This window comes from Juglans microcarpa x Juglans regia, chromosome 6S (assembly GCF_004785595.1).
Source record: "Juglans microcarpa x Juglans regia isolate MS1-56 chromosome 6S, Jm3101_v1.0, whole genome shotgun sequence".
Taxonomy (NCBI): Eukaryota; Viridiplantae; Streptophyta; class Magnoliopsida; order Fagales; family Juglandaceae; genus Juglans; species Juglans microcarpa x Juglans regia.
This window is the reverse complement of record NC_054605.1, coordinates 9,160,121-9,187,789: the sequence shown is the minus strand read 5'-3', so window position 1 is coordinate 9,187,789 and position 27,669 is coordinate 9,160,121. Positions and strand designations below refer to the sequence as shown.

Below are 27,669 nucleotides of genomic sequence, written 5' to 3'. Positions count from 1 at the left end.
TTCCGCTGCGGTTCTATTTATCCCCCCTTCTTTTCGTCAGCCTTTGTCGCGTTAACAAAAAAAAAAAAAAAAAAAAAAAAGACAAGAGTTGTACAGTTTGTATTGACAGAGCATAAACATTCTATGTGAATAAAGCATGCAACATACACAATGGGAGCCCCCCGTTCACTAACATTCAATGTTCCACATTATTCTTGGAAATGCTTTGTTAACTTGACGGTTTCAGGATTTGGAAATTTTTGCCCTACATCACAAGCTTAAGCTAACCCATTCCCTAACTACCATCTTGATGCGCCCTTTTCTATTGCATGGCAAAATCGGTTGACGGCTTGCTCCATAAACTCAAAAGCTAACCACCCTGTATTACACGAGCTTACAGAATTGCACAGAACTTGTAAATGGGGAATGACACTTAACTATACAAGTGAGACAAAATATAGCGATAATGGAGGAAATTTAGTGGAGGCAAAAATCTAGAAGGAGATAGGTGCACTAAATTCTTTCATCAAATGGCGAACTCTCATAGAAGAAATAATGTGATTGAGGTTCCTTGAGATGGAGACAGACTTATTACGGATCAAGAAGATATTAAGGCTCACATAGTGAATTTTTATGAGTAGTTGTTTTCAGAAGATTTTTCTCGGAGACCAAAACTGGACAGACTTTGTTTCGACTCTATGGATTTGGTTGAAGCTGACTGGCTAGAGAGAGAGAGTTTGAAGGAGATGAAGTACTTGATGTGGTTAAGGGTATGGATAGGGACAAGGCTCCGGGTCCGGATGGGTTCTTTTTGGCATTTTATCAAGCATGTTGGGACGTTGTTGGAGAAGATATTATGAAGGTGTTCGCTGAATTTCATTCGTACATGAGGTTTGAGAAGAGTTTTAATGCGACTTTCATTGCACTTATTCTGAAAAAGGTAGGGTTTGTGGAGATGAGAGATTTTCGGCTTATTAGTTTGGTGAATGGAGTGTATAAAATCATATCTAAGGTGCTGGCCAATCGTTTGAGCATGGTGATGGAGAGGATTATTTTAAAATCGCATAATGCCTTTGTGAGAGGAAGACAGATTTCAGACTCTGTTTTAATTACTAATGAATGCTTGGAGAGTAGAATTAAAATAGAGAAAGCTGGTATTATAATCAAATTGGACATGGAAAAGACTTATGACCATGTGTGCTGGGATTTCCTTGTTTATATGCTGAGGAGATATGCTTTTGGAGATAAATGGTGTTCGTGGATAAAGAATTGTGTGTCAACTTTGAGATTTTCAATTTTGGTGAATGAAGAACCGGTAGGATTCTTTAGTCGCTCACGTGGTTTGAGGCAAGGTGATTCCATCTCTCCCTTTCTTTTTGTTATGATCATGGATGCCTTGAGTAGAATGATTGAGAAGGCAGTGGAGGGTAATTTTCTGTCCAGCTTTGTGGTGGGTGATGAGGACCAGAGTAGTTTAAGCGTTTCACACTTATTATTTGCTGATGATACATTGATTTGAGTGAGTCCAATTCTGACAGTCTTCATGCTTTAAGAGCACTTTTGCTGTGTTTTGAAGCCATATTGAGGTTAAGAGTTAATTTATCAAAATCTGAAGTCGTTCCTGTGGGTTCTGTTCAAAATATTTCAGTCTTGGCAAATATTCTGGGGTGCAGAATTTCTTCACTCCCTTTGAGGTACCTCGGGCTTCCTTTGGGGGCTTCTTATAAATCTGTTAATATTTGGGATGGGGTGATTGAGAAAATTGAAAGGAGGTTAGCTGGTTGGAAGATGATCAACTTGTCTAAATCTTCCTACCTATTTCTTATCTCTTTTTCCGTTGCCGACAAGGGTAGAAAGAAAAATTGAGAGTTTATTTTAGAATTTTTTTTGGGGTGGTAAAGGAGAAGAAGGTTAGTTGGAAGAAGGTATGTCAACCGATTGATTGTGGTGGGTTGGGGATAAATAAAACTTCAAATTTTTTAATAGAGCATTACTTGGGAAATTGATTTGGAGATACCACTTGGAAAGAAATGCCTTATGGAGAAATATTATTGATGTAAAATATGGTAGTTTATGGGGAGGTTGGTGCTCAATGGGTGGGGTGAGTTTGTGGAAGTTCATTAGGAAAGGATGGGGGGAATTTTCTAATCATATTAGATTAAAGGTAGAAGATGGGAAGATGATACTTTTGTGGCATGACTTGTGGTGTGGGGAGTCTACACTTAAATTGGATTTTCCCTTTCTTTTTAGAATTGCAAGGGATCATAATGTAGCTGAGGGATATTCTTTCTTTTGCATTAACAATAATATTCAGTGGAATGTTAACTTTTTTAGGGATGTTAATGACTGGAAAGTGGATGATGTTAAGGCTTTTCTAGAAAGGCTTTACAGTTCAAAGTTGATGCTAGGTGGGGAGGACAACAGGCTGTGGGTTCCTGCAAGAAATTCTAAGTTCTCAGTTTCCTCTTTTTACAGCAATTAACCCGTCACAAGAGCTGTGAATTCCGCTGGAAAAACATATGGAAAGTGAAAGTTCCTTCCAAGGTCGCTTTTTTCTGTTGGGTGGTATCCTTGGGCAAAGTGTTGACAATTAAAAATCTTAGAAGGAGAGGTATGTACATTGTTGATTGGTGTCTCATGTGCAAGAAGGATGGGGAATCTGTTAATCATCTCTTTCTTCATTGTGAAGTGGCCAGGTTCTTGTGGAATGAGGTTTTGAATCGGTTTGGTCTTCTTTGGGTAATGCCTAAAGAAGTGGTGGATTTATCAGTAGGGTGGAATGGATTGAAGGGTAGTAAGAATGCTGTTGATATGTGGAAGATGATTCCGGCTAAAACTTTTGTAATGGTTGATAATTTTCAGAATTTGTTTTAGATTTCCTTTTGGTATTAGAAAGTAGTAGGTATGTCCTGTGTACTTGGGCTTATGCCTATTATTGGGAATAAAATCTCTTATTACTTATAAAAAAAAGTTATACTTATCTAACTTGGAGGAAAGATTAAGTCTTTTATTTTTTTACTTGACTTTTTGGAAGTTGTGATGATTTATACTTTCTGGAGAAGATAATTGTCATTTCATCACTCCCATTAATGTTCTTGGGACTTCTTCACTTCCAATTTTGTCATCTGATAATTTATTTATTATTATTTTTATTGTCAGGCTGAATTTGACTTTCATGGGGAGGACTGGGAATGGGGAACCTACAAAACTCAACATGTTTTGGTAGTTGGTGCATACAGCAATGATGATGGTTTGTGCCTTGACAGACTTTTTATCCAGAAGGATAATGCCACAATCCATGCGGATGGGACTTTGTCAGGGCCGAAAACCAATCTTCATTTTGCTGTGCCAAATTTTCCCGTGAGTCTAGTCCCTATGCTGGTTCAGGTCATTGAATCTTCAGCTACTGATGCTGTCCACTCATTGCAGCAATTATTAGCACCGATTAGGGGTATATTACACATGGAAGGAGATCTCAGAGGCAGTCTTGCAAAACCTGAATGTGACGTACAGGTAAGGGTCCTTTTTTTTTTTTTTGAAACAAGAATAGATTTTATAAATCTTCAACAGAGTCAGAATTACACATCTTATCTTGCACTAAAGCATTGCATATTACAAAAGGACCCCCTTCGATCCAAACCCTTTCTTCCCCAAGTAATAAAGCATGTTTTGCCAATAAATGAGCAACAGAATTTCCTTCTCTAGGAACATAGCAAACTGTCCATCCTTCCTTTTGAAGAAGAACTTGTTTTATATCATTGATAATATGCCCCATCCACGACTGATCTTCACCTACCTTGTTAATCCTTTGAATAATAGTAGCTGCATCTCCTTCAAATATTAGTTCAGTGAAAGAGAAAGAGAAAGAAAGGTCAATACTTATCTCAAGTGCTCTCCACAATGCTAGACTCTCAGCCAAATTAGGGTCATGCACATTCTGTTTCACATCACACACAGACGCCAGAACCTCCCCCTCTTCATCTCTAAACACAATTTCCATTCCCATTCTCTTGTTTTCAAAGTCCATAGCCGCATCCCAATTAGCCTTTACCATGTTGGTACCAGGTTTTTTCCATTTCTTTTGCACTCCATGTGAACCACCACCACCTCAACATCCAATTATGCTCATTTGTGTTGTTTTGTAGTCCTCCAGACCCTCACCAGCCATCGAGATGACTTGTTTAGGACTGTAAAACTTGTTCTTGAAAATAAACCTATTCCTCCTTAGCCATATCCTGCGCATAACCACTGCCATCCACTCAAGTTCTTCTTTCTTCAAATCATTAATCATTTTAATCCAGAGAGACATGAAATCTACTTCCTCATTTGCCCATTTCTTCACTGGGCTGTTATTTTCTGCCCATACATCAGTAGCTGAAAGGCAACTCCATAATATATGAATCACTGATTCCTCACTTGATCCACATATTGGGCAAAGGGGACAATCACCTATCTTTTTCTTGAATATGTTACTTTTAGTAGGAAGAATATTGTTTAGAGCTTTCTAAAGGAACATTTTAACCACTGCAGGCACTTCCAATTCCCACAATTGTTTCCACACAACATCACTTTTTTCAGCCTTTGAAACATCCCCTCAGGGTCTTCTTTTTCTCTCCATACCAAGATGATATGAACTTCTCGCTGTAAAAACACCATCCTTAGTAAAGCCCCAAATCTGTTTATCACACGTTCCCAGCCTACTCAATGGTATCTGAAGAATGACAGTAGCCTCCTCATGTGAAAATAAGTTTTTGATCACCCCCTCATTCCATGTCTTAGAAACTGGATCAATCAGTTTGCTTACCTTCTCTTCCTTCCATTGACTCATCATTGGGGATTGTACACAATTAGTCATAGGAGTTGGTAACCATTTCTCCCATCAAATTTTTACTTTGTTCCCATTACCCACTCTCCAATGTAACCCCTCCTTTAGAAGAGATCTTGCTGACAAAACACTTCTCCAAATAAATGAAGGATTGATCCCAATTTTATTACTTAAGAAATCTGAATTTCTGAAATATTTCTTTCTATAAATTTTGGCAACTAGAGATAAAGGATTAGTCAAGAAGCGCCATCCTTGTTTAGCAAGCATAGCAACATTAAAAGTTTCAATATCTCGAAAGCCCATGCCCCCTTTTACTTTCTGCCTCCCCATTCTTTCCCAATTCCACCAATGCACTTTCTTACCATTTTCTTTGTGACCCCACCAGAATCTAGCATACAAGGAATTAAGTTCCTTACACAAAGAAACAGGTAATCTGAAGACCCCCAAAGTGTAAGAAGGGATAGCTTGCAGCACAGCTTTGATAAGGATCTCTTTTCCACCTTGAGACAAAAAACTATTTTTCCAACTATCAATTTTCTTCCACACCTTCTCCTTAACCCCTCTGAATGTGTTATATTTGGACTTTCCCACCATAGTAGGTAAGCCCAAGTATTTTTCATAGGATCCACAAACCACCCCTCCTGCTGCAAGAATGATGTTTCTTTTTTCTGATGCAGTAGTGTTTGTGCTAAAGAATAAGAATGATTTTTCCTTATTAAGAAACTGGCCTGAAGCTACCTCATACATTTTTAAAAGAAAGCACCACTGTCTCCATTCCTCCTCATTAGCTCTACCAAACAAAGCACAATCATCTACAAAGAGTAGATGATTGACTCTTAATCCACCTCTAGCCACTGCCACCCCTCTGATAACACCTCTATGGTCAGCTGAATTCAATAAGGAGCTGAGACATTCAGCACAAAGAATGAAAAGGTAGGGAGAGATTGGGTCTCCCTGCCTTAATCCCCTAGTAGGTATCACCTTCCTCCCTGGTTTCCCATTCAAAAGCACAGAATAGTTCACTGAATTCACACAGCTCATCACAAGCTTAATCCACTGCTGATTAAAGCCCAATCTCCTTAAAACAGCTTCAAGGAACTTCCATTCAATCCTGTCATAAGCCTTCGACATATCCAACTTCAGTGCCATGCTCCCTTGCTTACCTTTCAGCCTTGTTTTCATAGTATGAAGCACTTCATAAGCTATCATTACATTGTCAGAAATAAGTCTTCCCGGAAGGAAAGTACTCTGGTTAGGAGAAATTATAAAAGGCAGTACAGATTTCAACCTATTAGCAATAGCCTTAGAACATAGCTTATACACCACATTACAAAGACTTATTGGTCTAAATTCACTAACCACCATAGGCCTATTAACCTTAGGAATTAAAGCAATGTAGGTATAGTTTAAGGAATGAGGGATATTACCACCATTTAAGCACTCCAATACTGCTGCAACCACCTTGTCACCCACGATACTCTAATGTTGTTGAAAGAAGCAAGCACCATAGCCATCAGGTCCAGGGGACTTTAGAGGCCCCATCATTTTTAATGCCTCTTCTACTTCAATTCTGGTATAAGGTCTGCACAAATGCTCATTCATCTCCTCCGAGACTTTTGTTGTCATGTTCTAGACACAGACCTCAATATCATCCTCAGATGGAATGGAGGTTGTGAAGAGGTTCTTGAAATAACTATTGAAAGCCATTTCAATAGTTGTAGGTTCATTAACCAGCCTGTTATGACTATCTTTGATCTGTGAAATCATGTTTTTTCTCCTTCTTTGATTAGCACAAGCATGGAAGAATTTGGTATTTCTGTCTCCCAGCTTATACCAATTCTTTTTGGCCCTTTGTTTCCACTTAAGATCTTCTTGGTCTAGTAATAAGCCCACCTCTTCCTGAACTCTTTTAATCTCTGCTAGAGTCTATCTATCCTCCTCAGCTTGCAATCTTTTCAAAAACTCAGTCTTACTCTTTGTCTCCTTGCCTCTGTTTGTATCTACCTTGTAACTCCACCTGCTCAAAGTAGAAGTACAATTAGTAAGCAAGTTCTGAACCACAGAAGATGAGGATCCCTCATAATTGCCTTGTCCCCATTCAGCTTCAATCACTTTACTACACTCCTCTTCCAAAGCCCAAGCAGCTTCATACTTGAACCATTTTTTCTTTTTTTCCTGTCCTCCCCTTAATCTATCAAAAAATAGCAATAGAGGTCTATGGTCAGAACATCTTGCAGGCAAGACCTCTAACTTGTTTTCAGAATAGATATCCAACCATTTAGAATTAACCACAGCCCTATCCAAACGTTCCTTAGTAAAAGTATCATCAGTATGCCTATTGCTCCATGTATATTTATCCCCACACCAGCCCAAGTCATACAACTCACTCACTTCCAAAACTTCTCTAAAGAGTGCCATTTGATTCTCCCCCCTCTGTCTGCCCCCTACTTTTTCATCATTTGTAGTTATTTCATTGAAATCTCCTGCAACACACCATCCTACCCCACCAGCAGGTTTGAAAGAGGCAAGTATCCTCCACACCTCTTTCCTTTTCTGCACCTCTGGATGGCCATAAAACCCAGTGAATAGCCACCTTTCCTTAGTTATAATATCATGAATGCAGCAGTTAACATGTCTTTGGGAAAAATTGTAAATATCTACCATCATCTCACTACTCCAAAATAGCATTAAGCCTCCACTTTTACCTATTGCATCCACTTCAAAACAATTAGTCATCCCTACTTTTTTCATTAACCAATCAGTTTTTCCTCTGTTCATCTTTGTCTCCATTAAGAAGACAAGATTGGGCTTCTTATCCTTTACTAAAAAGCAAAGGTCCTAAACTGTCCAAGGGTTCCCAAGCCCTCGGCAGTTCCAACTTAAGAGTTTCATTGTGATTGGTGGGGCTGTTCAACAGCCTCCACCAATACAATTGCATTACTTTCAAATCTCCCTTTATTTTTACTCCTCTTTCTTGGTCCTTCTGCCACAGCAATCTCCTTACCCTTCCTTCCTCTTTTTGGCTTTTCCTGAGTTATAGCAACCTCATAAAAACCACATTTTCCCCTTGCCTTCCTCTTCCACCTCCCTCCTTTTGTACTCTGGGGAACGAAACCCTTCCTACCACAAACTCCTTCCCCATCCACCTTTTGACGATATTGTAAATTCTGTAATTCTTCTAAGTTATAATACCCATTGTTATCAATATCTCCCTCCCCATTAGTCATTCCTGGTCCAACCATTGCTTCCTCTACATTCTTCCCCACGCCACCCCCTTCTACCTCCTTTAACCCTTGCACAGGTTTATCTTTACTACCTTTATCCACCTCATTTGGAGCCATCGAGATATCTGTTCCACCAAGGTTTCTATCAATTCCACCCATAAAACCACTTGGAACTTGCACAGGTTCATCTCTATATGTTTCCCCCTTTTTTCCCGTAAAGCCAGTCCTCACATTTTTCCTAACATAAGGATCTGCTCTAAGCCATGAACCATATTGCTCTTGTTTCTGCATTAAAGTATCCTCCCTCTTACTACACTCCTTACCTTCATGAGAAAAACTCCCACAATCAAAACATATTTTAGGCAGTTTTTCATATTTAAAAGGAATCCACACATTCTTCCCCTTAACAGAAATCATCCTCCCCTTTACCAATACCTTCTTTATATCTAATTCCACTCTAATACGCAAGTATTGGCCCCATCCACACCCATCCTCACCAGTTACCACATCAAGAACCTTCCCAACCACACTTCCTATCTGTCTCTCACATTCCTTGTTCATACAAGCAAATGGGAGGTCATGAAGTTGTACCCAAAATCTCTCTACTGTAAAAGCCAGTTCAGCTGGTTGAATAAACCCATCAAACAGATTAATGACAATTAGAAAATTGTCAAATAACCATGGTTTTCCATCCCAAACCTTCTGTTTATCAGCCCTTGTTGCAAAGGTAATAACAAAAACATTCATTCTTACCTCTCGGAATGATATAGGCCTGGAGATTCTCCACACCTTAGCCATGGTAGCCTCCAGAACTCCTTTTCCTATGGACCTTTCAGTCAGCACCTTCCCCACAAGGCTCCTCTCACCTTTATCTTCAACCTCATTCGAGATGCATTCATCTACAACAAAAACATGGTCCTCTTCCTCAGTAAGCCGCAGCTTCTCCCACTTCCCCGCCATCTTTTCCATTATCAGGTTACTTTCATGAAAATTTTCCAAACTATAAACAGGGAACCAACCCCGTCGTAGTGCTGGGCACTACGATGTAAGAAACTTCCCTCAGCAACCTTTCTGGTTGCAGACCACCCTTGCCCCTCCCCTTGTTAGGGCAGCAGCACCAGTTTCCCCGTCAGCACCACTTTGTATACCACCTTGCTACGTTTCCCCTCACCAATGTCCACCTTGTTAGATTCCTTTCCACCCTTAGGACCACCACCCAAACACTCCAAAATTCTGTTATAACTACCTCACGTGCCTAGCACGATTTTGCTCCACCTCTTCCCTAAAGAGAAAAGAGAGGAGAGTCCCTACAAGTAAGGCTCCTTGATGGTGCCATTGGGGGCATTGATCTTGGACGAGCTGAAATTGCTGCTTCCTTAACCTCAACTAGTTGTTTTCTATTCAATGCAAACTTTGAACCTACCATTCAAAATGGCCACGTACACATTCAAGGAAGTGTCCCTGTCACTTTCGTTCCAAATAATATTCTACTGGAAGAAGATATTGAAACAGATAAAGGAGCAGCAACTTGGTTCCCTGATTGGCTGAAAGAAAGGGGTACGGGTTCTGCTGATGAAGCCATTGACAATAAAGTTTCTAGAGACAGAAATGAAGAAGGTTGGGATACTCAATTAGCAGAAAGCCTGAAAGGTCTAAACTGGAACATTTTAGATGTTGGAGAAGTTAGAGTTGATGCATATATTAAAGATGGGGGTATGATGTTGTTAACAGCTTTGTCTCCTTATGCTAACTGGCTTCATGGCAATGCTGAAATTGCTCCAGGTGAGCAAAGTCATGCATTCTGCAAGCGCTTATCTTTAACTTTAAACTTACACCTGCAAAAAACGGTAAAATTTCACCTTAAAGTAATTAGTCCGTGCCTTGCTTTCCTAAGGTCTGTGATGTGTTCCATTAAATAGGTCAGAGGTACGGTTGAACAGCCATTGCTCGATGGATCTGCTTCATTCCACAGGGCATCTATATCATCACCAGTACTCCGAAAACCGCTCACAAACTTTGGTGGCACTGTCAATGTGAAATCAAATAGACTATGCATCACTTCATTGGATAGTAGGGTGGGCAGAAGGGGAAAGATTTTTCTGAAAGGGAATCTGCCCCTCAGAACTAGTGAAGTTTCCCTTGGTGATAAAATTGACCTGAAATGTGAAGTCCTGGAAGTACGGGCAAAGAATATACTTAGGTTTGTAATTGCAATTTCTCACATTAAGATATTCACTAAGCATATGTTCCACCTCATTGATGGCAACTTAATTGTGGGCGTACATGTGCATGTCCCTCTGTTCATGTTTCACATTTGATAATGTTGCTCCTTTCTATATATTGGTTTTTGTTTTGTGATCACCATCCAAAAATATAAACAAAGTATATGTTGTCTATAGTGTTGTTTATTTGTTCATTTTTCTTTGAGCTTATAATCCATAGATATATATTTTTTAAAATAAATTTTATTAACTTCTTTCCCCGGGTTCACCTTGCACATGCTAAACTCACTTCTGACTAAAACTACAGTGGTCAGCTTGACACTCAGATGCAAAAAACTGGCTCTATATTGGAACCAAATATTTCTGGAATTCTAAAATTGAGCCGTGGAGAAGCATATTTGCCACATGATAAGGGTAGTGGAGCTGCTCAATTTAATAGATTGGCATCGAACCAGTCCCAGCTTCCTAGCAGTGGCGTTAAATTCAATCATGCAGTTGCTTCAAGATATGTTTCACGGTTTTCCAGTTCAGAACCTGCTACTTCATGGGCCAAATTCACCCAATCCCCAGGTGGCACACTCGTATTTCATAAGTTTCAATGTGATATGTAGAACTTTTACATCAATGATCTTGCACTGAACTCGTGAGTTTAATGCTTTCTTCCATGGGCTGCTTAATCGTGCCTCAAGTTTTTGCAAATAGTCCTGCGCTATACTTGTCCATTCTGTTTGTTCACTGTCCTAACTTGTAACTAGGTGTTCTCGCTTGTATGCTTGTGTACTTGGGCTGTGCCTATTTACTTGATCAATAAAATTTTATTTTACTTGTCAAAAGGAAAAATGTTTGTTCCCTGACCCAGCTCACCACCTTTTCTCTATCTACACTAGTGATTGGGTTAAAATGATATCTGTCTGCTGCTTTGTATGAAATTGGGCTTTTGATTGTAATTTTACCAAAGTAAATTGAAATGTGATAAGTTTATATTTAAAAGGTACCCAAGTTAAACCTATATATATTTCAGTTCTTATGTGTTCTTTCTTTCACATTTGTGCTTAATCTATAGATATGAAATAAAAATAGCAGTAGGGTTTGAAATGTTGTTTTTGTGAGAAGTTTATTTTTTTTTATTTCTTAGGGTTTTGAATTAATACATATAAGTAATCACCATTCTTTACTTATGCCACTGTGTGTTTTGGTTTTTTCCTTGTATGAGGAAAGACTATCCATGCCGTGGCATATATAATAATATAGGCATAATTATCTACCTATCAAAAAAGTAATCAACATTCTATGTCGTTATTTAGCAAAAGCTGTTTTGCTTACATTGTTTCCGCACCCTGGCAGTTAAATCAGCTGGAACTGAAAAGGAAATGGAGCAAGTGAACGCCAAACCAAATTTAGATATCTGCCTCAGTGATTTAAAGCTTGTTCTAGGACTAGAATTGAGGATAATTTACCCTTTGATTCTTAATTTTGCTGTCAGTGGAGAGCTTGAGCTAAATGGCCTGGCTCATCCCAAATTGATAAAACCTAAAGGTATTCTAACATTTGAAAGTGGTGACGTGAATCTTGTGGCAACTCAGGTAAGCCCCATGTTAATTTTGTAGTGTAGATTTTCTTGTGCACTGCTTGTTATCTTATTAGTGTTTCTATAGTTTGGGTTTTGTTTTTTTGTTGAAAATGTGATGTTGGCCTATACAAATTCAGGTGAGGCTTAAACGAGAGCATCTGAATGTCGCAAAATTTGAGCCCGAGTATGGGCTAGTGTAATGTACTGCTAAAATGGACTATAATAGTATATGAATAATGATAGAATAGGGAAAGTGTTTAGAAGAAGGATATATTGATAACAGGTATATTCGAGGTATACCCAACCTCCATAGCTCAAAGAAAAGCTCCTGACAATATTCAGCAAAGACGTAATACCACATTTCCACCCACTCGCCCACTATATTCCCTTACAGACAAGTAACAAACTCACCCACTGGAATGCTTACACCTGGAATTCAAAGGATAAAATGGTAAACTAAACTTATAGAAATAATGAAATGATCTTCTAGAATAAAAGCCAGAATCCACGATTTCTGCCTTCAAATGCTCCAAAACGCTCCGTTTCTCGTATGGGCCCCTGGTCCCCTTTGTTTCAAACTCCACTTTCTACCTTCAGCCTGGCCCAACTACTTGGGCTTCATTACAAACCCGCCCACTTAAAGAACCTTGCCCACAAGGTGTGGGTAAGATTCTTGAAGTGCCTTCAGACTCTCCCATGTATTGTTCTCGACATAAGCCTCGATCCACCTGATGAGCACCTCCGTGCGAGCTTGATGACCATGGTGAACGATGCGGCGATCGATCACCGTTTCTGGTTCAGGCTATACTTCTCCGGCGTCGTTGACAGGCGGAAGCGACGGAAGAGGCTGTACCTGTGATCCCAACTTTTGTTTGAGGTAAGACACGTGGAATACGGGGTGGATCCTTGACCCCGACGGCAGCTCCAAACTGTAAGCCACGGTTCCCACCCGCTGCGCCACCTTGAAAGGTCCATAAAACCTGGGGGATAACTTGAGATTGTGTCGTGTAGCCACTGTCCTTTGACAGTAAGGTTGTAACCTAAGGTACACCCACTGCCCCACCTCGAATTTCCTCTCCGTTATGCATTGATCAGCGTATTTCTTGTTCCTTTGTTGAGCAAATGTTAGATTTTCTTTTAAGATCTGCTTGGTTTGTTCTCTGGATCGAAGTATCTTGTCCCCTGCCTCGTTAGAAGCTGTACCAGGCACATATGTAGTTAACTTTGGGGGTTGATAACCATATAACGCCTCAAAAGGCTACATCTTGGCAGAGGTGTGGTAGGAAGTATTGTACCACCACTCAGCCAGAGGAAGCCATTGAACCCACTGTTTTGGTTTAGCCCCCACGTAGCATTTGAGATACCCTTCCATAGCCTTGTTCAAGGCTTCAGTTTGACCATCACTTTGGGGATGGTAAGCTAAGCTGTAGTTCAAAGAGGTTCCCTATAGTGAAAATAGGGTTTTCCAAAATGAGCTCAGAAATGTAGGATCACGATCTGAGACAATGGCTTTTGGAAACCCATGGAGCTTGAATACCTCCCTTACGAAGATTTGAGCTACATCACTGGTAGTGTAAGGGTGTGACAGACTCATGAAATGGCCATATTTTGTGAGTCTGTCAATGACTACCAAAATTACATTTGCTCCTTTTGCTAATTGAAGACCCTCCACAAAGTCAATAGAAATTTCTTCCCATGCTTGCTCTGGTATGGGTAAAGGCTGTAAAAAACCTGCTGGATAAAGGGTCTCATGTTTGTTAGCTTGGCACACATCACAGCACCTTACCAAGTTCTTGATATCTTTTTTCATGCCAACCCAAAAAAATCTCGTTTAGCTCTTTGGTAGGTTTTAAGAAACCCTGAGTGTCCTGCTTGTGGGCTGCTATGAATGAACTATAAGAATTTCTCCTTAAATGCAGAATTAGGGGCTATCGCAAACCTCCCCTTCTTAAGAAGCAGCCTCTGCTGCAAGGTATACCCCTTTGGAACCTCCTGGTGACTTTTGAACTTAATAAGTTTGTTAATTCGGTAGCAGAAGAATAGCTCTGCCTTAGTTCTTCGATCCAGTCAGCCGTTGGAAATGAAATGACTGCTAGCAGCCCTTCTTCTTCAAGTGTTTCATGCCTTCTAGAAAGGCCATCTGCCACTTTATTTTCTCTACCTTTCTTGAACTCAATTCTGAAATCATACCCCATTAGCTTCGTTATCCATTTCTGTTGCACTGTAGTCCCCACCTTCTGCTCTAACAAGAACTTAAGAGCCTGCTGGTCTGTTTTAACAGTGAATGCTCGGCCTAATAAGTAAGGCCTCCATCGTTGCACAACCGTCACTAGGGCTAAGAATTCCCTTTCATAGGTGGATAAGGCCAAAGCCTTGCCTTTTAGGGTCTTATTGAAATATGAAATGGGCTGCCCCTCTTGCATGAGCACTATCCCTATACCACTCCCACTAGCATCACATTCTATGATGAATGGTTTAGTAAACTCTGGGAGTCTTAAAACAGGGGGCTTAGAAACAGCCCCTTTGAGGTGTTGAAAAGCCTCTTGGGCTGCTGCATTCCAAGTGAAAGCATTTTTCTTCAAAAGGGCAGTCAAGGGGGCAGCTATAAGTCCATAGTTTCTGATGAACTTGTGATAGTAACCCATCAACCCTAAAAAACCCCTTAAAGCCTTTATATTGGTAGGAATGAGCCACTCTACCGTGGAGGCGACCTTGTTTGGATCAGCCTTAACACCCTCGCTAGACACAATGTGTCCCAAATACTCCACTTCAGAAACTGCAAAACCGCACTTGGACAGTTTAGCATAAAGTTGGTTGAGAGTTAAGACTTCTAACACTTGCTTCAAATGGCCCACATGATCCTCCATGCTTCGGCTATAGAAAAGGATATCATCGAAAAAAACCAGAACAAACCTTCTTAGAAAAGGCTTAAAAAGTTCATTCATAAAGCCTTGAAAAGTGGAGGGTGCATTGGTGAGCCCAAAAGGCATCACCAAAAATTCATAGTGACCTTCATGAGTACGGAAGGTAGTTTTGTGAATATCCTCGGGAACCACCCTAATTTGATGGTACCCAGACCTTAAATCCATTTTAGAAAATACTACTGAGCCGAAGAGCTCATCCAACAGCTCATCAATGACGGGAATAGGGAACTTGTCTTTCACCGTCTCTTGATTTAAGGCCCTATAGTCTACACAAATGCGCTAGCTACAGTCCGCCTTTCTGACTAGTAAAACAGGAGAGGAAAAATGGCTTGAACTAGGTCTAATCATCCCTGAACTGAGTAATTCAATGACGATTCGTTCTATTTCAGTTTTCTGGTAGTATGGGTATCGGTATGGTCTTATGGAAATAGGTTGGGTTCCCTCCTTGAGGGGAATTTTATGATCATGGGTTCTCTTGGGTGGCAATCCCACTGGTTCCTCAAAAACCTTCCCAAATTGTTGTAATAATAGGTTAAGGTTGCTGTTTAGGGTAGTGTTTGGGCTATGGTTGGTGTTTAGGTTTGAGCTCACTGCACATAGCTGGATAAAGACCCCTTTTGGCCCATTCATACTGTTTAACAACACCCACCTGCCTTCCTCAAATGAAGGCCTCCCTAACTGAAGGCCTTTTAACTCCACCAATCTGCCTTGCCATTGGAATTGCATGAGTAACTTGGAAAAATTCCAATTGATAGGTCCCAGATTTTCCAGCCACCTTATCCCCAACACTGCATCACACCCACCCAAAGCCAACAAATAAAATGGAACAAGAAACTGATTACCTTGTAATTTGAGTGCTGTTTTTGAACATGCTCCTGCACTAGTCAAGACGTCACCATTTGCCACTTGCACTTTCAGCCTTTGAGTATGGTCCACATGTAACTTCGCCTTGTGTGCTATGGAAGGATCCAGGAAATTGTGAGTGCTCCCTGAATCCACCAAGATCAACACCATTTCTCCACCAATGGAACCACTGATTCGCATGGTGTTTGGGTTAGGAGTTCCTGTGATGGCATTGAGTGAGATTTCCAACTTTTTTGCTACTGGTTCACTTTCCTGCACCCCTTGAGAATCGAAATAAAGTTCTTCTCCCTTATCATCCAGCTCCTCCTCACAACCTTGGAGCACATACATTTTAGGGGATTTGTACACATGATTAGGGTTTCATTTCTCTTCACAGTGGTAACACAGTCCTTTCTTTCTCTTCTCATCCATCTGCGATGAAGGAATATGCCTTCCTGCCTTAAACAACTTCTGTCCAGGCCCTTGAAATTGGGTAAAATGAGTCCCAACCCCAGAACCCGAGTTATATGAGGGTGGTTGCCTGTCCAGCCAACCTTTCACTGATTTCTTGGAGCTGGTCTGGTACTCCTCTTGGATCTTAGCGAGGCCAAATGCTACATTGAGAGTCAAGGGATTGAACATCCGCAAGGGAAGGCAGATTTCATCCTTCAAGCCACTAAAAAAACAACTTAGCTTATAGCCTTCAGGAAGTCCTTTCAATCTATTAGAGAGGGACTCAAATTGGGCCTTATATTGTACTACTGTGGACACTTGTTTGAGTCAAGTGAGGGCTTCCATGGGGTCATCGTAAGCCGTAGGGCCAAATCATAGTAACAAGGCTCTAGTAAAAGTATCCCATGTATTAAACTGACCGATTTCAACTGCATCTTGGTACCATACGAGGGCCTCCCCCTCCATGTAATATGATGCCATTAACATTTTCAGTGCAGGTGGTGTCTGATGATAGTCAAAATAACAAGAGGCTTTGAAAATCCAACCTGCTGGATTAGTGCCGTCACAGTAGGGAAAGTCCAACTTCATCCCACGGTGGCCTTCACGCCTAAACTCCTGGAAGTCCCTATCCTGCTGTGCATTGAGGTCATGGTGGACCACCTGTGCTGTTTGGTTGGTCACCAAAGTCTTCACCATTTCGGTGAGTTGAGCAATGTCAGTACGCATGGAATGCATTCTCTTTTCCTGCTGTAGCAGACGTTCTTCCTATGCCTCCTGCCTCTGCAGGACTTCTTGATGCTTAGATCGAGTATTGTCAGCCATTTGTATAACTAGAGAGGATCGGTGCTGCTGATACCAATTGTAATGTACTGATAAAATGGACTGTAATAGTAAATGAAGAATGATAGAATAGGGAAAGTGTTTAGAAGAAGGATATATTGATAACAGGTATATTCGAGGTATACCCAACCTCCATAGCTCAGAGAAAAGCTCCAGACAATATTTAGCAAAGACGTAATACCACATTTCCACCCACTCGCCCACTATATTCCCTTACAGACAAGTAACAAACTCACCCACTGGAATGCTTACACCTAGAATTCAAAACAAAATACAAAGAATAAAATGGTAAACTAAACTTATAGAAATAACGAAATGATCTTCTAGAATAAAAGCTAGAATCCACGATTTCTGCCTTCAAAAGCTCCAATACGCTCCGTTTCTCGTATGGGCCCCTGGTCCCATTTGTTTTAAACTTCACTTTCTACTTTCAACCTGGCCCAACTACTTGGGCTTCATTACAAACCCGCCCACTTAAAGAACCTTGCCCACAAGGTGTGGGTAAGATTCTTGATTTAGTTTTGGTTGGATCCGAGTGGCAATTCAGAATTCAAAGTTGGGCTAGCAATTGGCAAGACAAACTGGTAGTGACCTCAACACGATCCGTGGAACAGGATGTCCTTTCACCTACTGAGGTAGCATCTGATACTTTGGTTGGTTATGAATTTGCAGTTTCTTTCCATTTATGTTAAACAATCAGCCTTTTCTGGCTTTAAAACCCTTTCTCCCACAGATTCTTTCATGACACATTACACATGCACTTGTAAAGTGTTCAAAATATGGCGTAGATGATACATCAGATGTTAAAAACAAAAGAAAAACATACCAATAGAAAAAACCAAAACAAAAGAAAAACATATGGGATATTTTTTTGTAAACAAGATAAGAAATTTATTGATAATTGAAGAGTTGTCATTCATGTACACAGGGAATATACAAGATTAAAAAAAGCTAGCAGAATTGAGCTTAGCCAGTCTTTGCACAATTCTCAAAGTTTCGATCTTTCCTTTCTTTCCGCTAGCACCGCATTATGCACGACAGGATCAGCTTCCATAAAAAAAGTATCCCTCTCAGAACTAGAAAACTTCCTTTTCCGACTTGACAAAAGATCCACCACTATATATGGCATAATTCATTCGAGCCCAAATAAGCCAAAAATTGTGTTCCACATAGAACTAGCTATCTTAGAGTGAAGTAGTAGATAATCCATCGTTCCCCATTCCTCATGCACATACAGCACCAATCGACAAGCACAATATCTTAAATGTTATGGCCAACGATGAACAATAGAGGAAAAATGAAAGATCAAGTCATACACTACCACCAACATATCATCAGGCTAGATTATCAAAATTTCTCATGTTTTGGAAGTTTTCTTTGGGGATGCAAAAACGTACTTAAATTTGGTGGGGTGTGCCTCTGTGTGTGTGCACGCACGCTCGAATTTTTCTCTTTGCAATTGGAGAATCCATTCACCTTCTGGTTTATTTTATTTTTTTCATGTACCATATCTACATGATTTGATCTCATAAATCTTATCAATCCTCACAGGCTGCTAGAGTCTTTGAGAGCCAATTAGCGGAGTCCATCTTGGAAGGTGATGGCCAGCTGGCACTTGAAAAGCTTGCGACTGCAACACTTGAAACATTAATGCCCAGAATTGAAGGAAAAGGAGAATTTGGCCAGGCTAGGTGGAGATTAGTATATGCGCCATAGATCCCTAGTTTGCTCTCTTTCGATCCGACAGTTGATCCTCTCAAATCTCTAGCCAATAATATTTCATTTGGTACTGAGGTTGAAGTCTAGCTAGGGAAACGCCTTCAGGTTATCTTGAAACTCTTTCAATTTGCACAACTTATGAATGATGTTTTTAAGTAGCTTTCTTGTGAAAAACGTAAATCAGTGGAGTTGGATTATTCGTAATTAAGGGAACTGAATAAAAATATTAGATTATCATCTAGTTGAAGAAGCAAGCCCTCTTTTCCATTCAAGCATTGTATAGTTGCATTTTGAATCTTGCTTTCGGGTATTTGTCCAAAAAAACACCTTTAATGAGACAAAGAAAAAAAAAGAAACTTGGTTTGGTTAGGAACAGCTCAAGAATGAAATGTTTTGAGGTCCTAAGGTGTTTTATATGGTATTTGTTATTATTTTCGTTGAATATGTATACCGCCTTTTAAACCATCCATTATATTGTCTTATCTTTCTTTCTCCATTTTCTTTCTAGGCCTCCATTGTTAGGCAGATGAAAGACTCAGAGATGGCAGTGTAGTGGACCTTGATCTACCAGCTTACAAGCCGATTGTGAGTGCTCCTATAATCCGCTCCATCCAAACGCCTTTTTTTTGAATATTCTACCACATCACAAGATTAACAGCCTGGTCATGTTCTCCCATCTCATTCTCTCTCTCTCTCTGTATCTCTTCAAATTATAAATATTGTTCTTGGCTCAAAGAACTTGTTCATATTAGTTAGGAATGTTGCTTTGTGCAGAACAACAGAAAGGTTTCAATTGTCATCAAAAGTAATATACTGCAATATCAATCTATCTTAATTTCTGAGGTGAATACATATATGCCTACATGTATGTGTGTGTGTTAGAGAGAGAGAGAAAGAGTCACCTTATTCCACTGCTTGCTAAGGGTGAAAAAGTCCAGTGAAAAAATTTTCAAGTGCAAGAATTAAAATCACAAGAATAAGACCAAGATCCTCGAGTACAGTAAGTACATCTGCCATGTTGAATAAATCAACCTACCCATCGAATCTAACAAAAAATAGCCATACAAAAGACATCCATGCACAAACTTATTTTTCCCTCCAATTTGAAATGGGATATGAGCAAGTTCATAAATGATTGAGTTTTTTTTTTCTCTTTAATGAATTTAATCACTACAATGCTTTCAAGTGCTTGATATATGTACTTCAAGAAAGCTTCAAGAGCAGGATCAGCAAAGACAGCTAAAAAAATTGCAACATGCATGCTACTTAGTAGAAAAGACTGAGAAGTAATAGGGTCATACCATCTCGTTCAGCTGTTGATGCAACATAACGTCGATAAAGATTTGGTTCTTGAGCCTGCAAATTTGATAGAAGCATTGAAAAACCTGACATCATGTATCTATTTTTGCATTGAAATTCCTACTGAAGCTATAATCACTTACAATTTTGGTAGGCGATTTGCGAACAAGGTACTCATAGTACCAGTATGGCTCCCCATCAATCTGGAACAAGCAACTGTGATCAAGTTCTACATATATAAATTAAGTCGCAAAAACATGCACACATGTGCATGTTTGATTGGGCGCATGGATGTATCCTATATGTATACAAGTACATAAAATAGATACAATGATGCGTTTGGCCATCTAAGTACTAGAGTTTTTACTTATGTTGAGGTCAATAATCGATGAATAAAAGAAGTAAAGTTTGAGAGATCACTTCACTAGAATTTGCATCAAGAACTGAGCTCTCAGCTATGTGCTGACTTGAGGTGACTCACTGCAAAGTATAGTAGCAAGTTTCTTCAAATTAGAATTGACTTCCAAGGAGTCATGCTTTTAGAAGGGAATACTACAGCAGAAGCACCAATGCAATGAATGATCTCCCTTGTTGTTCTTTTCATCCAGCCAATAAAACTTGTAAGCAGTGTGTGTGTGTTTCCCTCGTGATTTTTACAGCTTTTTACCTTTGATATCTTGAAACACCTTGTTATGCACGCACATACCGTCAAGCCCATAGTCAATTAGTATGTAATTCCTTTTCAAATTGGCAGGTCGGTAATCTCTCATCTCTTAGGTTTTGAATCCTATTTGATATTTGGGACAAAATCTAGCCTAGTAAATGCGTCCAAAAGAACTGAAGTTGCCCCATAAAACTTCAAGGTTTTATAATGGTTCTCAACAAAGTAGTAAACCCACCAAATACTCTTCCTAAAACTGAAGATCTAGTGCATATGAGACCATATGAGACTGGCAGAGCCAATTACCAAGGTAGACTTGTCTGACAAAACAGAGTCAGCAACGTCTTTTACAGTCCATGTCCTCTTGTCCTTTGTTTTTATAAACTGTGAATTTGGGGGACCTATCTGAACCAAAGGATAAAAACATAAACCTTGAGACAAAATTGAAAGGGATTCGACTTAGAAAGTACATTCTTATATCAAAAGTTACCGAGACAGATATGATGAGGTTATCAATAATGTCAAAACGCTCTGACACAATGCGTAGGCGGGCATCAGCTGTTTCACAATCAAAACAATATATGGTTAGTACCACATGGGTGATCTTCATTGCTTCATGTTATTCTGTATAACAGTTCTCGAGTGATCGGAAAAATCGAATTGCGCTAGGTAAAACTTGAACACTAGAGCTGCTGCAGAATGATTATCATCAATCCTACTGCAGAGTAAGATAGCCAAACTTACGAGATAGTGGTGCAGCTGATGAATAGCGTTCTAGCTTCCTAGATTCCACCCTTTAACATACATTTAAAAGAGTCAGGTTCCTGTAAATCAAATAATGAATGACATGCATAATTGTTTTTTGAATGAACAACGTATAAAATTATAATCTTTTTATGCAGAAGACCTACCATTTGAAGAGGAACTTTTTAGATGGCAACTCAACTGGGTACAAATAAGAATAAACATTTATATCATCGACCAGTGAAACCATTTTCAACTCCTTGTCTGCATGAGAACCTGCAAGAGAACAGAGCAAATTTCGAGGATTTAGCAGTATTTCTCGATGTATATATAAAACGTCCAAAAACAAACAGAACCAGTCTTGAATAAAATAAGAAATAAAGAGCCCATTAAGTGCAAACAAAGTGTACCTAAAGACGGGAAAACTAAAGATAATGAATAAGAGAGGCCGAAGAGCACCAAATCTCGTCTGGAGAACCCATTTTCCGTAATGGATTCAAAAGTATCACACGCACAAATCTGTAGTTTCTCGCGTATTCTACATTTCTTGTGGTCGAGCGTAGTTCTGGTCTGGTTTCTGATTGCCAACATAGAAACATTTAATACACACAAAACATGCATACTTTACTACATACATGCATCCACACCAGTAACTCGGGGAAAGAAAGTACCTGAAACAGAGGTGGTGTAGAAGAAAAGGGTGGTTGGTTGTGAAGAGAAAAGGAGAAGGAGAGAGAAGAACCATTTTCATGGATCCTCTATTTTTTCTTTCTGGTAACTTTGTCAACTCATCCACTAGGATTGCGCAGGGGAGGAGCAAGAGCAAGAGCACCCATCCTAGTTTTTGCACTTGCTCAGACCGTGGAGATATTTGGTAGATGGCTTTGGTTTTCTCTACAGTTCGTCTGTTTAGTTCTCTGCAGTTCGTTTGTTTGAGTATAAAAAAAATAAAAAAAAAAATAAAACTTAACAAAGATAAATGATATTTCAATATAAATGAAGAAATAGAAATTTACATAAAAAAATTAATTTTTTAAATTAATTTTATGACATTTACACAAGCTATCTAAGAGCATTGGTATTAGATTAGTCAAATGCAAGTCAAGTCAAAATTTTGACTTCTCGAATTGGATTCAAGAATCATTTTATCTCATTTTATCATTACAACTTTTCTAAATTCCCACATAAAATATAATAAATAATTCAACTTTTTCAAATACCAAAACAATAATATTAAAAAATAATATCCTAACAATATTTTATTCAACTTTCAACTTTCATCTAAAACCATCTCATCTCATCTTATCTCACTATCTAAATCCCACCTAAAGTTTTTCAAAATCAACTGCATTAGACTAGTCAAATCACTTCAAATTAAGTTATGAACTACAGTAAATGGAAAACAAGTCATATTTGGTGAGTTACTATTCACCAACCAAAAAAATATTTTATTAAAAAGTATTCCCTTTCTCTTCTTTTCTCTTCCGTTATTCTTCATGTTAAATAATTTGTTTGAATAGTAAAAATTAAATTATTAATTAATATATGAAGTGTATTTGTAAAATATAAAAAAAATAAAAAAAAATATTATATTGTTATTTTAACTTTAAAATAATATATCCAATATAAATTAATCTCTTTAAAAATTTTGAATTTAGCAAAACTTTAAATTTTGACTAAATTTAGACTTACAATGGCTAGCTCTAAATAATTCAATGTCCAAGCCGTCGGCCCAATCTTGCGTGATCGTAGACAAGGCGTAGGTCGGCCCTACCCGATTAACGTTACCTTTTCAGGGCGACTCGAATACAAGGTGTCGAAGACCTGAACTATCACCTGACCTGCTATTCTTAACGACACCGTTCTTTCATCTAAAACCCTCACCTTGAAGGCTCTTGTTCTTCAATGGCGGCATCCTAGGGCTTATCTACCCTACATGTCCGAAGTTATAATTTCTTGTACCAATGCTGATAATGGATGTAGAGAATAGTAGAATAGATGAGGAAAAATTATAGTGCTTTCTTCGAGAGAAAGCGCCTCCACACTTAGAGATAAGAAATATGATTTTTTATTAAAGTTTTCATGCTCTATCAGGTTCAGTTTTCAGACATAAAAGGACTCTCTAATGGGTCACGAGGGCCTTACATACGGACTAAAGCTGAAACAAACAGACCCATGCACACGGGCCTTTTACACAGATTCAGAATCATTAAAGACACACGAGCAATAACATAAAGGGCCTAATAACACTCAAGCCCACGCTGGCTAACTGCAGCCCACGACTCAACTAATACTAAGGTTGTGTTTAGATGTTGAAATGAGTTGAAATGATAAAATATTGTTAAAATATTATTTTTTAAAATTATTTTTATTTTGAAATTTAAAAAAGTTAAATTTTTTATTATATTTGTATTGAAATTTGAAAAAATTATAATGATAAGTTGAGATGAATTGAGATAGAATGATGATTCAAACGAAGCCTAACACACCCCGAGTAATACACAACCCAGCCCATCGCCGAAGACAACTAGTTGAGTTCATGCACTCTGACTCAAACAAACACAGAACACACACACTTCTTCTTCTTGTCGGTAACTTCACTAGCTTAGGGTTCACTTCCAATCTTCACGCCGCCGTGCCCTTCCCCACCGTGTGATCCTCTCAGCTGGCCGGCTTGTAACATTTCCATTCTCCCATGGAAAATTTTCGTGGCTCCTCTTGGTTGCCGAGAAAAGGAAACGAAAAGAGAGAAAAGTTTCATTTTTTACACTTGGCTGAATGAAAATTCAAAACCTCTACGCACATAAGTGTGCCTAATCCAACTCTCAGGATTAGGTTAGGATATTTTTTCGTTCAGATTTTCGTTTAAGAAATCGATGCAATAAATTGAAGGCTTTTTGGAACTTTCGTTTCTTTTCTTTTCAGTGCTTTTCTCTGCGACCAAACGAAATCCATAAATTTCACTCCATGCAGTTCCACTGCAATCCGTTTATCCATATAGCTTTCTTTCTGCTATTTCGGTTCCAAAGCTGTACTTCTTCTTTGCATTGCAATGCTGCTTTGTATAATTCCTGCTGTTAGTTATCCGCACAGAATTTGCAGATTTGTTCGTTTCTTCGTGAATTTTTCTTCGTCCTGTGCTCTTAGAACTGTAGATTTTATTGAAGACAGCAAGGCCAGTGACAGTGATTACATTGAGTTACATCGTAGAATGCAGAATTATGCCACGTCAGGCTACTTTAGAAAAGCTCTGGAAATTTTGATTTCCATGGGAAATGTACCTGGGAAACCTACCGTGTCTGATTGCAATGCTTTGATGTACTGCTATTTGAAATCACGAAACGAATTGTTGGAAGAGTTGCTTGAGGTCTATATTGGGATGAAAAGATTTGGGCCACCCCCTAATGCCTTAACCTTCAATATGCTTCTTAATAGGATGTTATCTCTTTGTAAGTTGAAAGACGCATTGTTTATTGCCAAAGAGATGTGTGGAAGTGGGTTTAAACCGTCATTTACATCATTGTCAAAAATTTTGAAAAAATCACTTATGTTGGGGAGTTTGGATTGTTCACTTGGCGTGTTTCAGTTAATGGTGAAGTTGGAATTTTTGCCAACCGAACCCGCTTTGAACTTGTTGGTTTCTCTGCTCACCAAAGCTGGGATGATTGGTGAGGCATGTTCAGTGTTATCTGTTCTCCTGGGTAAGGGTTATTTTTGTAGTGTATATAGTTATAATCTTATTCTATGGGCTTTGTGTAAGTCTGGTCAGAGCAATAGAGCATTGGGATTATTTTGTTTGATGAATAAGAAGGGTAATGTACAGAATGTATGCTCTTATACTGCTTTAATGTATGGATTTGGTAGAGAAGGTTTAGGAGAAGATCTTTTTCATTGTTTAAATGTGATGCATATTGATGGTTTTAAGGCAAATATCAGGACATACACTATCATAATTAAGTTTCTTTGTGAGGCTGGGAGGATTGAGGAGGCATTTGCCTACTTGGGTAGGATGGAAAGGGAAGGATGTGATCCAGATATGATTGCATATAATGTAATTCTCCGTGAACTTTGCCATCAAGATAGAGTTGGAGAGATTTGTGAGCTCATTCAGGTGATTGACAGAAAGGGATTTTCACCCAATCCACACACATATGCTGCCTTGGCTGGAGGCATGTTAAAAGCAGGCAAAAGAGGGGTTGCTCACAAAATATTGCTTGATGTGATTTCAAGGAGCCATACACTGGATGTTGCTGTATATAATATATACTTCCATTATTTATGTTGTGAGAATAGGTCAAGAGAGGCATTATCTCTGTTGAAGGGTATGGCAGAAGGTGGTTTTATTCCAAGTAATGTGTCTTATAACACAATTCTGAAAGGTTTTTGTAGAGAGAATAGCACTGAAGAAGCTTTGGAGCTCTTGGATCGTTTTGAGTGGGAAAGAAATGAAAGAAATGGACCAGATGTAGTTTCCTTCAATACTATTTTGTCTGCAGCATGCAAACAGGAAAACTCTTCGGTGATTAAGAGGATATTGTTTCGTATGGAGTATGAAGGGGTTGAGCTTAATGTTGTTAGTTTAACTTGCTTGATTCAGTATTTCTGTACAGTGGGAAGATTTTCAGAATGGTTGAATTTAATGGAGTACATGATCTGTAATGGCCAAACTCCAACTATAATCACTTTTAATATGCTAATGGACAAACTCTGCAAGAGTGGGTTACTTGGAACTGCCCTCCGGATTTTTAAATATCTTAAGAACTCCGGGTATGTTCCTGATACGATTTCATATAATATTCTTATGCGTGCTTCCATAAGGGAGGATCTTAACATGCTGGTGGACCAATTGTTCAAGGAAATGTATACCCAAGGGCTAAAGCCAGATGCCTATACCTATGGGTCCATCATTTATGGCCTTTGTAGGGATGGGAAGATATCAATTGCTCTCCAGATGATGGATCAGATGCGAGAGAATGGGCTTACTCCAAGTATTGCAATTTACAGTATCCTATTGAATGCAATGCTCCAAAGCGGTAAGGTTTGTGGCTTCATCTCGTTATTGAAAACTATGGTAATGGAAGGGTGTCAACCTAATGAGGTAACGCTTGGAATTCTGAACCAAGCAATGTCAAAAGGTTGGATGAAGAAATATCCTGAAGTCAGGAAGCTTCTAGGGATTGTGATTATGAGATAATTTAAAGGAAGAAACTCGGCATGGCATGATAAGAATTTCATTAATCATACTCTTGGAGCTCACTACTCTCACATTATCTGAATTGCCAAGAAGATCAAACGTTTAATCAGGTATGCAGGACACTTCATCCATATGTGTTTTATGATGTAGGGGTTTTCATCGTGTTACTTTTTAAAATGTTTAATCATTATGTTTTTATAGTTTTGAGAATAAAACCAATGGACCGGTTTATAAAGTTCACATTCACATGCCAAAGAAACCGCCACCTGTGGAGAGCTTGCCGAGCTGTACTCTGGATCAACAAGGAAAATGAAGATTTCAAGGAGTGGTTGATGCCAATAATGGGTATGTGTTTTCTTCTAAATCTTTTTCCATCCATGTCTTTTTTCCATATTCAACTGATGGAGCTCGGTCTGACATCACAGGGTATGCTATAATTACCAACGACTAGTGCTAGAGCCTGGATGGAAAAAAACAGCTCCCAGCAGACCTGGTGTTTGTGAGTGATGAGAAACTCCATGATGTATACAAAAGAGATGTCAACGACCTAATTGTGAGCCAAAGTGTCGTTAGGCTGGGGGACTGGGAGGGAACAAGGGTAATCTAACCACACTGATGGCCCTAATTGATCACTTCCAGTGAACTGGCATTGTAAGCGCTGGTTATGAGCTTGTCGTTGACAGATAGGGAATGTGACTAGTAAAAGAGCCTGCTAACAGGGGTGATTCGAGGATAAAATTTAAGCTAGCTATACTTCCCACGAGTTGGCACCTGAGCAAAGAGCCGCACTTGAGCATTCTGCCCAAGATATCAACAATGGCGTTTGAACACTCGGAGAGATGCTGGCATACCGAGGAATGACTGATCAGCTGCCTAATTGAATAGCTCTCCTCTTCTGTATTTTACTCATTTTTATCACTTGGTTCCGCTGCGGTTCTTTGTATCCCCCCCCCCCCCTTCCCCTTTTTTTGTCAGTCTTTGTCGCGTTAACAAGAAAAAAAAAAAAAAAAAAACAAGAGTTGTACAGTTTGTATCGACAGAACATAAACATTCTATGTGAATAAAGCATGCAGCATACACAATGGGAGCCCCCTGTTCACTAACATCCAATGTTCCACATTATTCTTGGAAATGCTTCGGTAACTTGACGGTTTCAGGATTTGGAAATTTTT

The 27,669-nt window shown here is 39.2% G+C and overlaps 3 protein-coding genes across 7 annotated transcripts in view; 2 read left to right on the top strand and 1 right to left on the bottom strand.

Annotated features, from left to right (window-relative positions):
• The window catches only part of LOC121237257 (psbP domain-containing protein 5, chloroplastic-like), a 31,129-nt gene extending 8,920 nt beyond the window's left edge, over positions 1 to 22,209 (bottom strand). Inside the window, exons 1-8 of the mRNA XM_041133924.1 lie at positions 21,975 to 22,209; positions 21,714 to 21,880; positions 21,471 to 21,579; positions 21,304 to 21,353; positions 21,050 to 21,117; positions 20,866 to 20,964; positions 20,042 to 20,101; positions 19,901 to 19,955 (exon numbers count right to left, since the gene is read on the bottom strand). Coding sequence (XP_040989858.1) covers positions 19,901 to 19,955; positions 20,042 to 20,101; positions 20,866 to 20,964; positions 21,050 to 21,117; positions 21,304 to 21,353; positions 21,471 to 21,579; positions 21,714 to 21,880; positions 21,975 to 22,054 — 688 coding nt within the window. The 5' untranslated portion in view covers positions 22,055 to 22,209. The remainder of the gene's footprint in view (positions 1 to 19,900; positions 19,956 to 20,041; positions 20,102 to 20,865; positions 20,965 to 21,049; positions 21,118 to 21,303; positions 21,354 to 21,470; positions 21,580 to 21,713; positions 21,881 to 21,974) is intronic.
• Positions 9,785 to 11,872, top strand: LOC121237258 (protein TIC236, chloroplastic-like). Of its 2 annotated transcripts, XM_041133925.1 has the most exons (3): positions 9,785 to 10,228; positions 10,558 to 10,820; positions 11,595 to 11,872. In XM_041133925.1, exons 2-3 carry the CDS (start codon positions 10,577 to 10,579, stop codon positions 11,855 to 11,857), a joined length of 507 nt encoding a protein of 168 aa, XP_040989859.1. In that variant the 5' UTR covers positions 9,785 to 10,228; positions 10,558 to 10,576; the 3' UTR covers positions 11,858 to 11,872. The 2 variants fall into 2 exon arrangements, with proteins under 2 accessions (XP_040989859.1, XP_040989860.1); XM_041133926.1 differs by lacking the exon at positions 9,785 to 10,228 and having other exon boundaries at positions 10,377 to 10,820.
• Positions 22,210 to 23,135: 926 nt separating the features above from the next.
• Positions 23,136 to 27,578, top strand: LOC121237253 (pentatricopeptide repeat-containing protein At1g09900-like). 4 transcript variants are annotated; one of them, XM_041133916.1, is made up of 5 exons: positions 23,136 to 23,254; positions 23,985 to 24,038; positions 24,459 to 26,607; positions 26,699 to 26,842; positions 26,923 to 27,578. In XM_041133916.1, the coding sequence occupies exons 2-3, from the start codon at positions 23,999 to 24,001 to the stop codon at positions 26,495 to 26,497; spliced, it is 2,079 nt and encodes a 692-aa protein (XP_040989850.1). In that variant the 5' UTR covers positions 23,136 to 23,254; positions 23,985 to 23,998; the 3' UTR covers positions 26,498 to 26,607; positions 26,699 to 26,842; positions 26,923 to 27,578. The 4 variants fall into 4 exon arrangements, with proteins under 4 accessions (XP_040989850.1, XP_040989852.1, XP_040989851.1 ...); XM_041133918.1 differs by lacking the exons at positions 23,136 to 23,254; positions 23,985 to 24,038 and having other exon boundaries at positions 24,079 to 26,336; positions 26,439 to 26,607; XM_041133917.1 differs by lacking the exons at positions 23,136 to 23,254; positions 23,985 to 24,038 and having other exon boundaries at positions 24,079 to 26,336; positions 26,427 to 26,607.
• Positions 27,579 to 27,669: the final 91 nt, after the last annotated feature.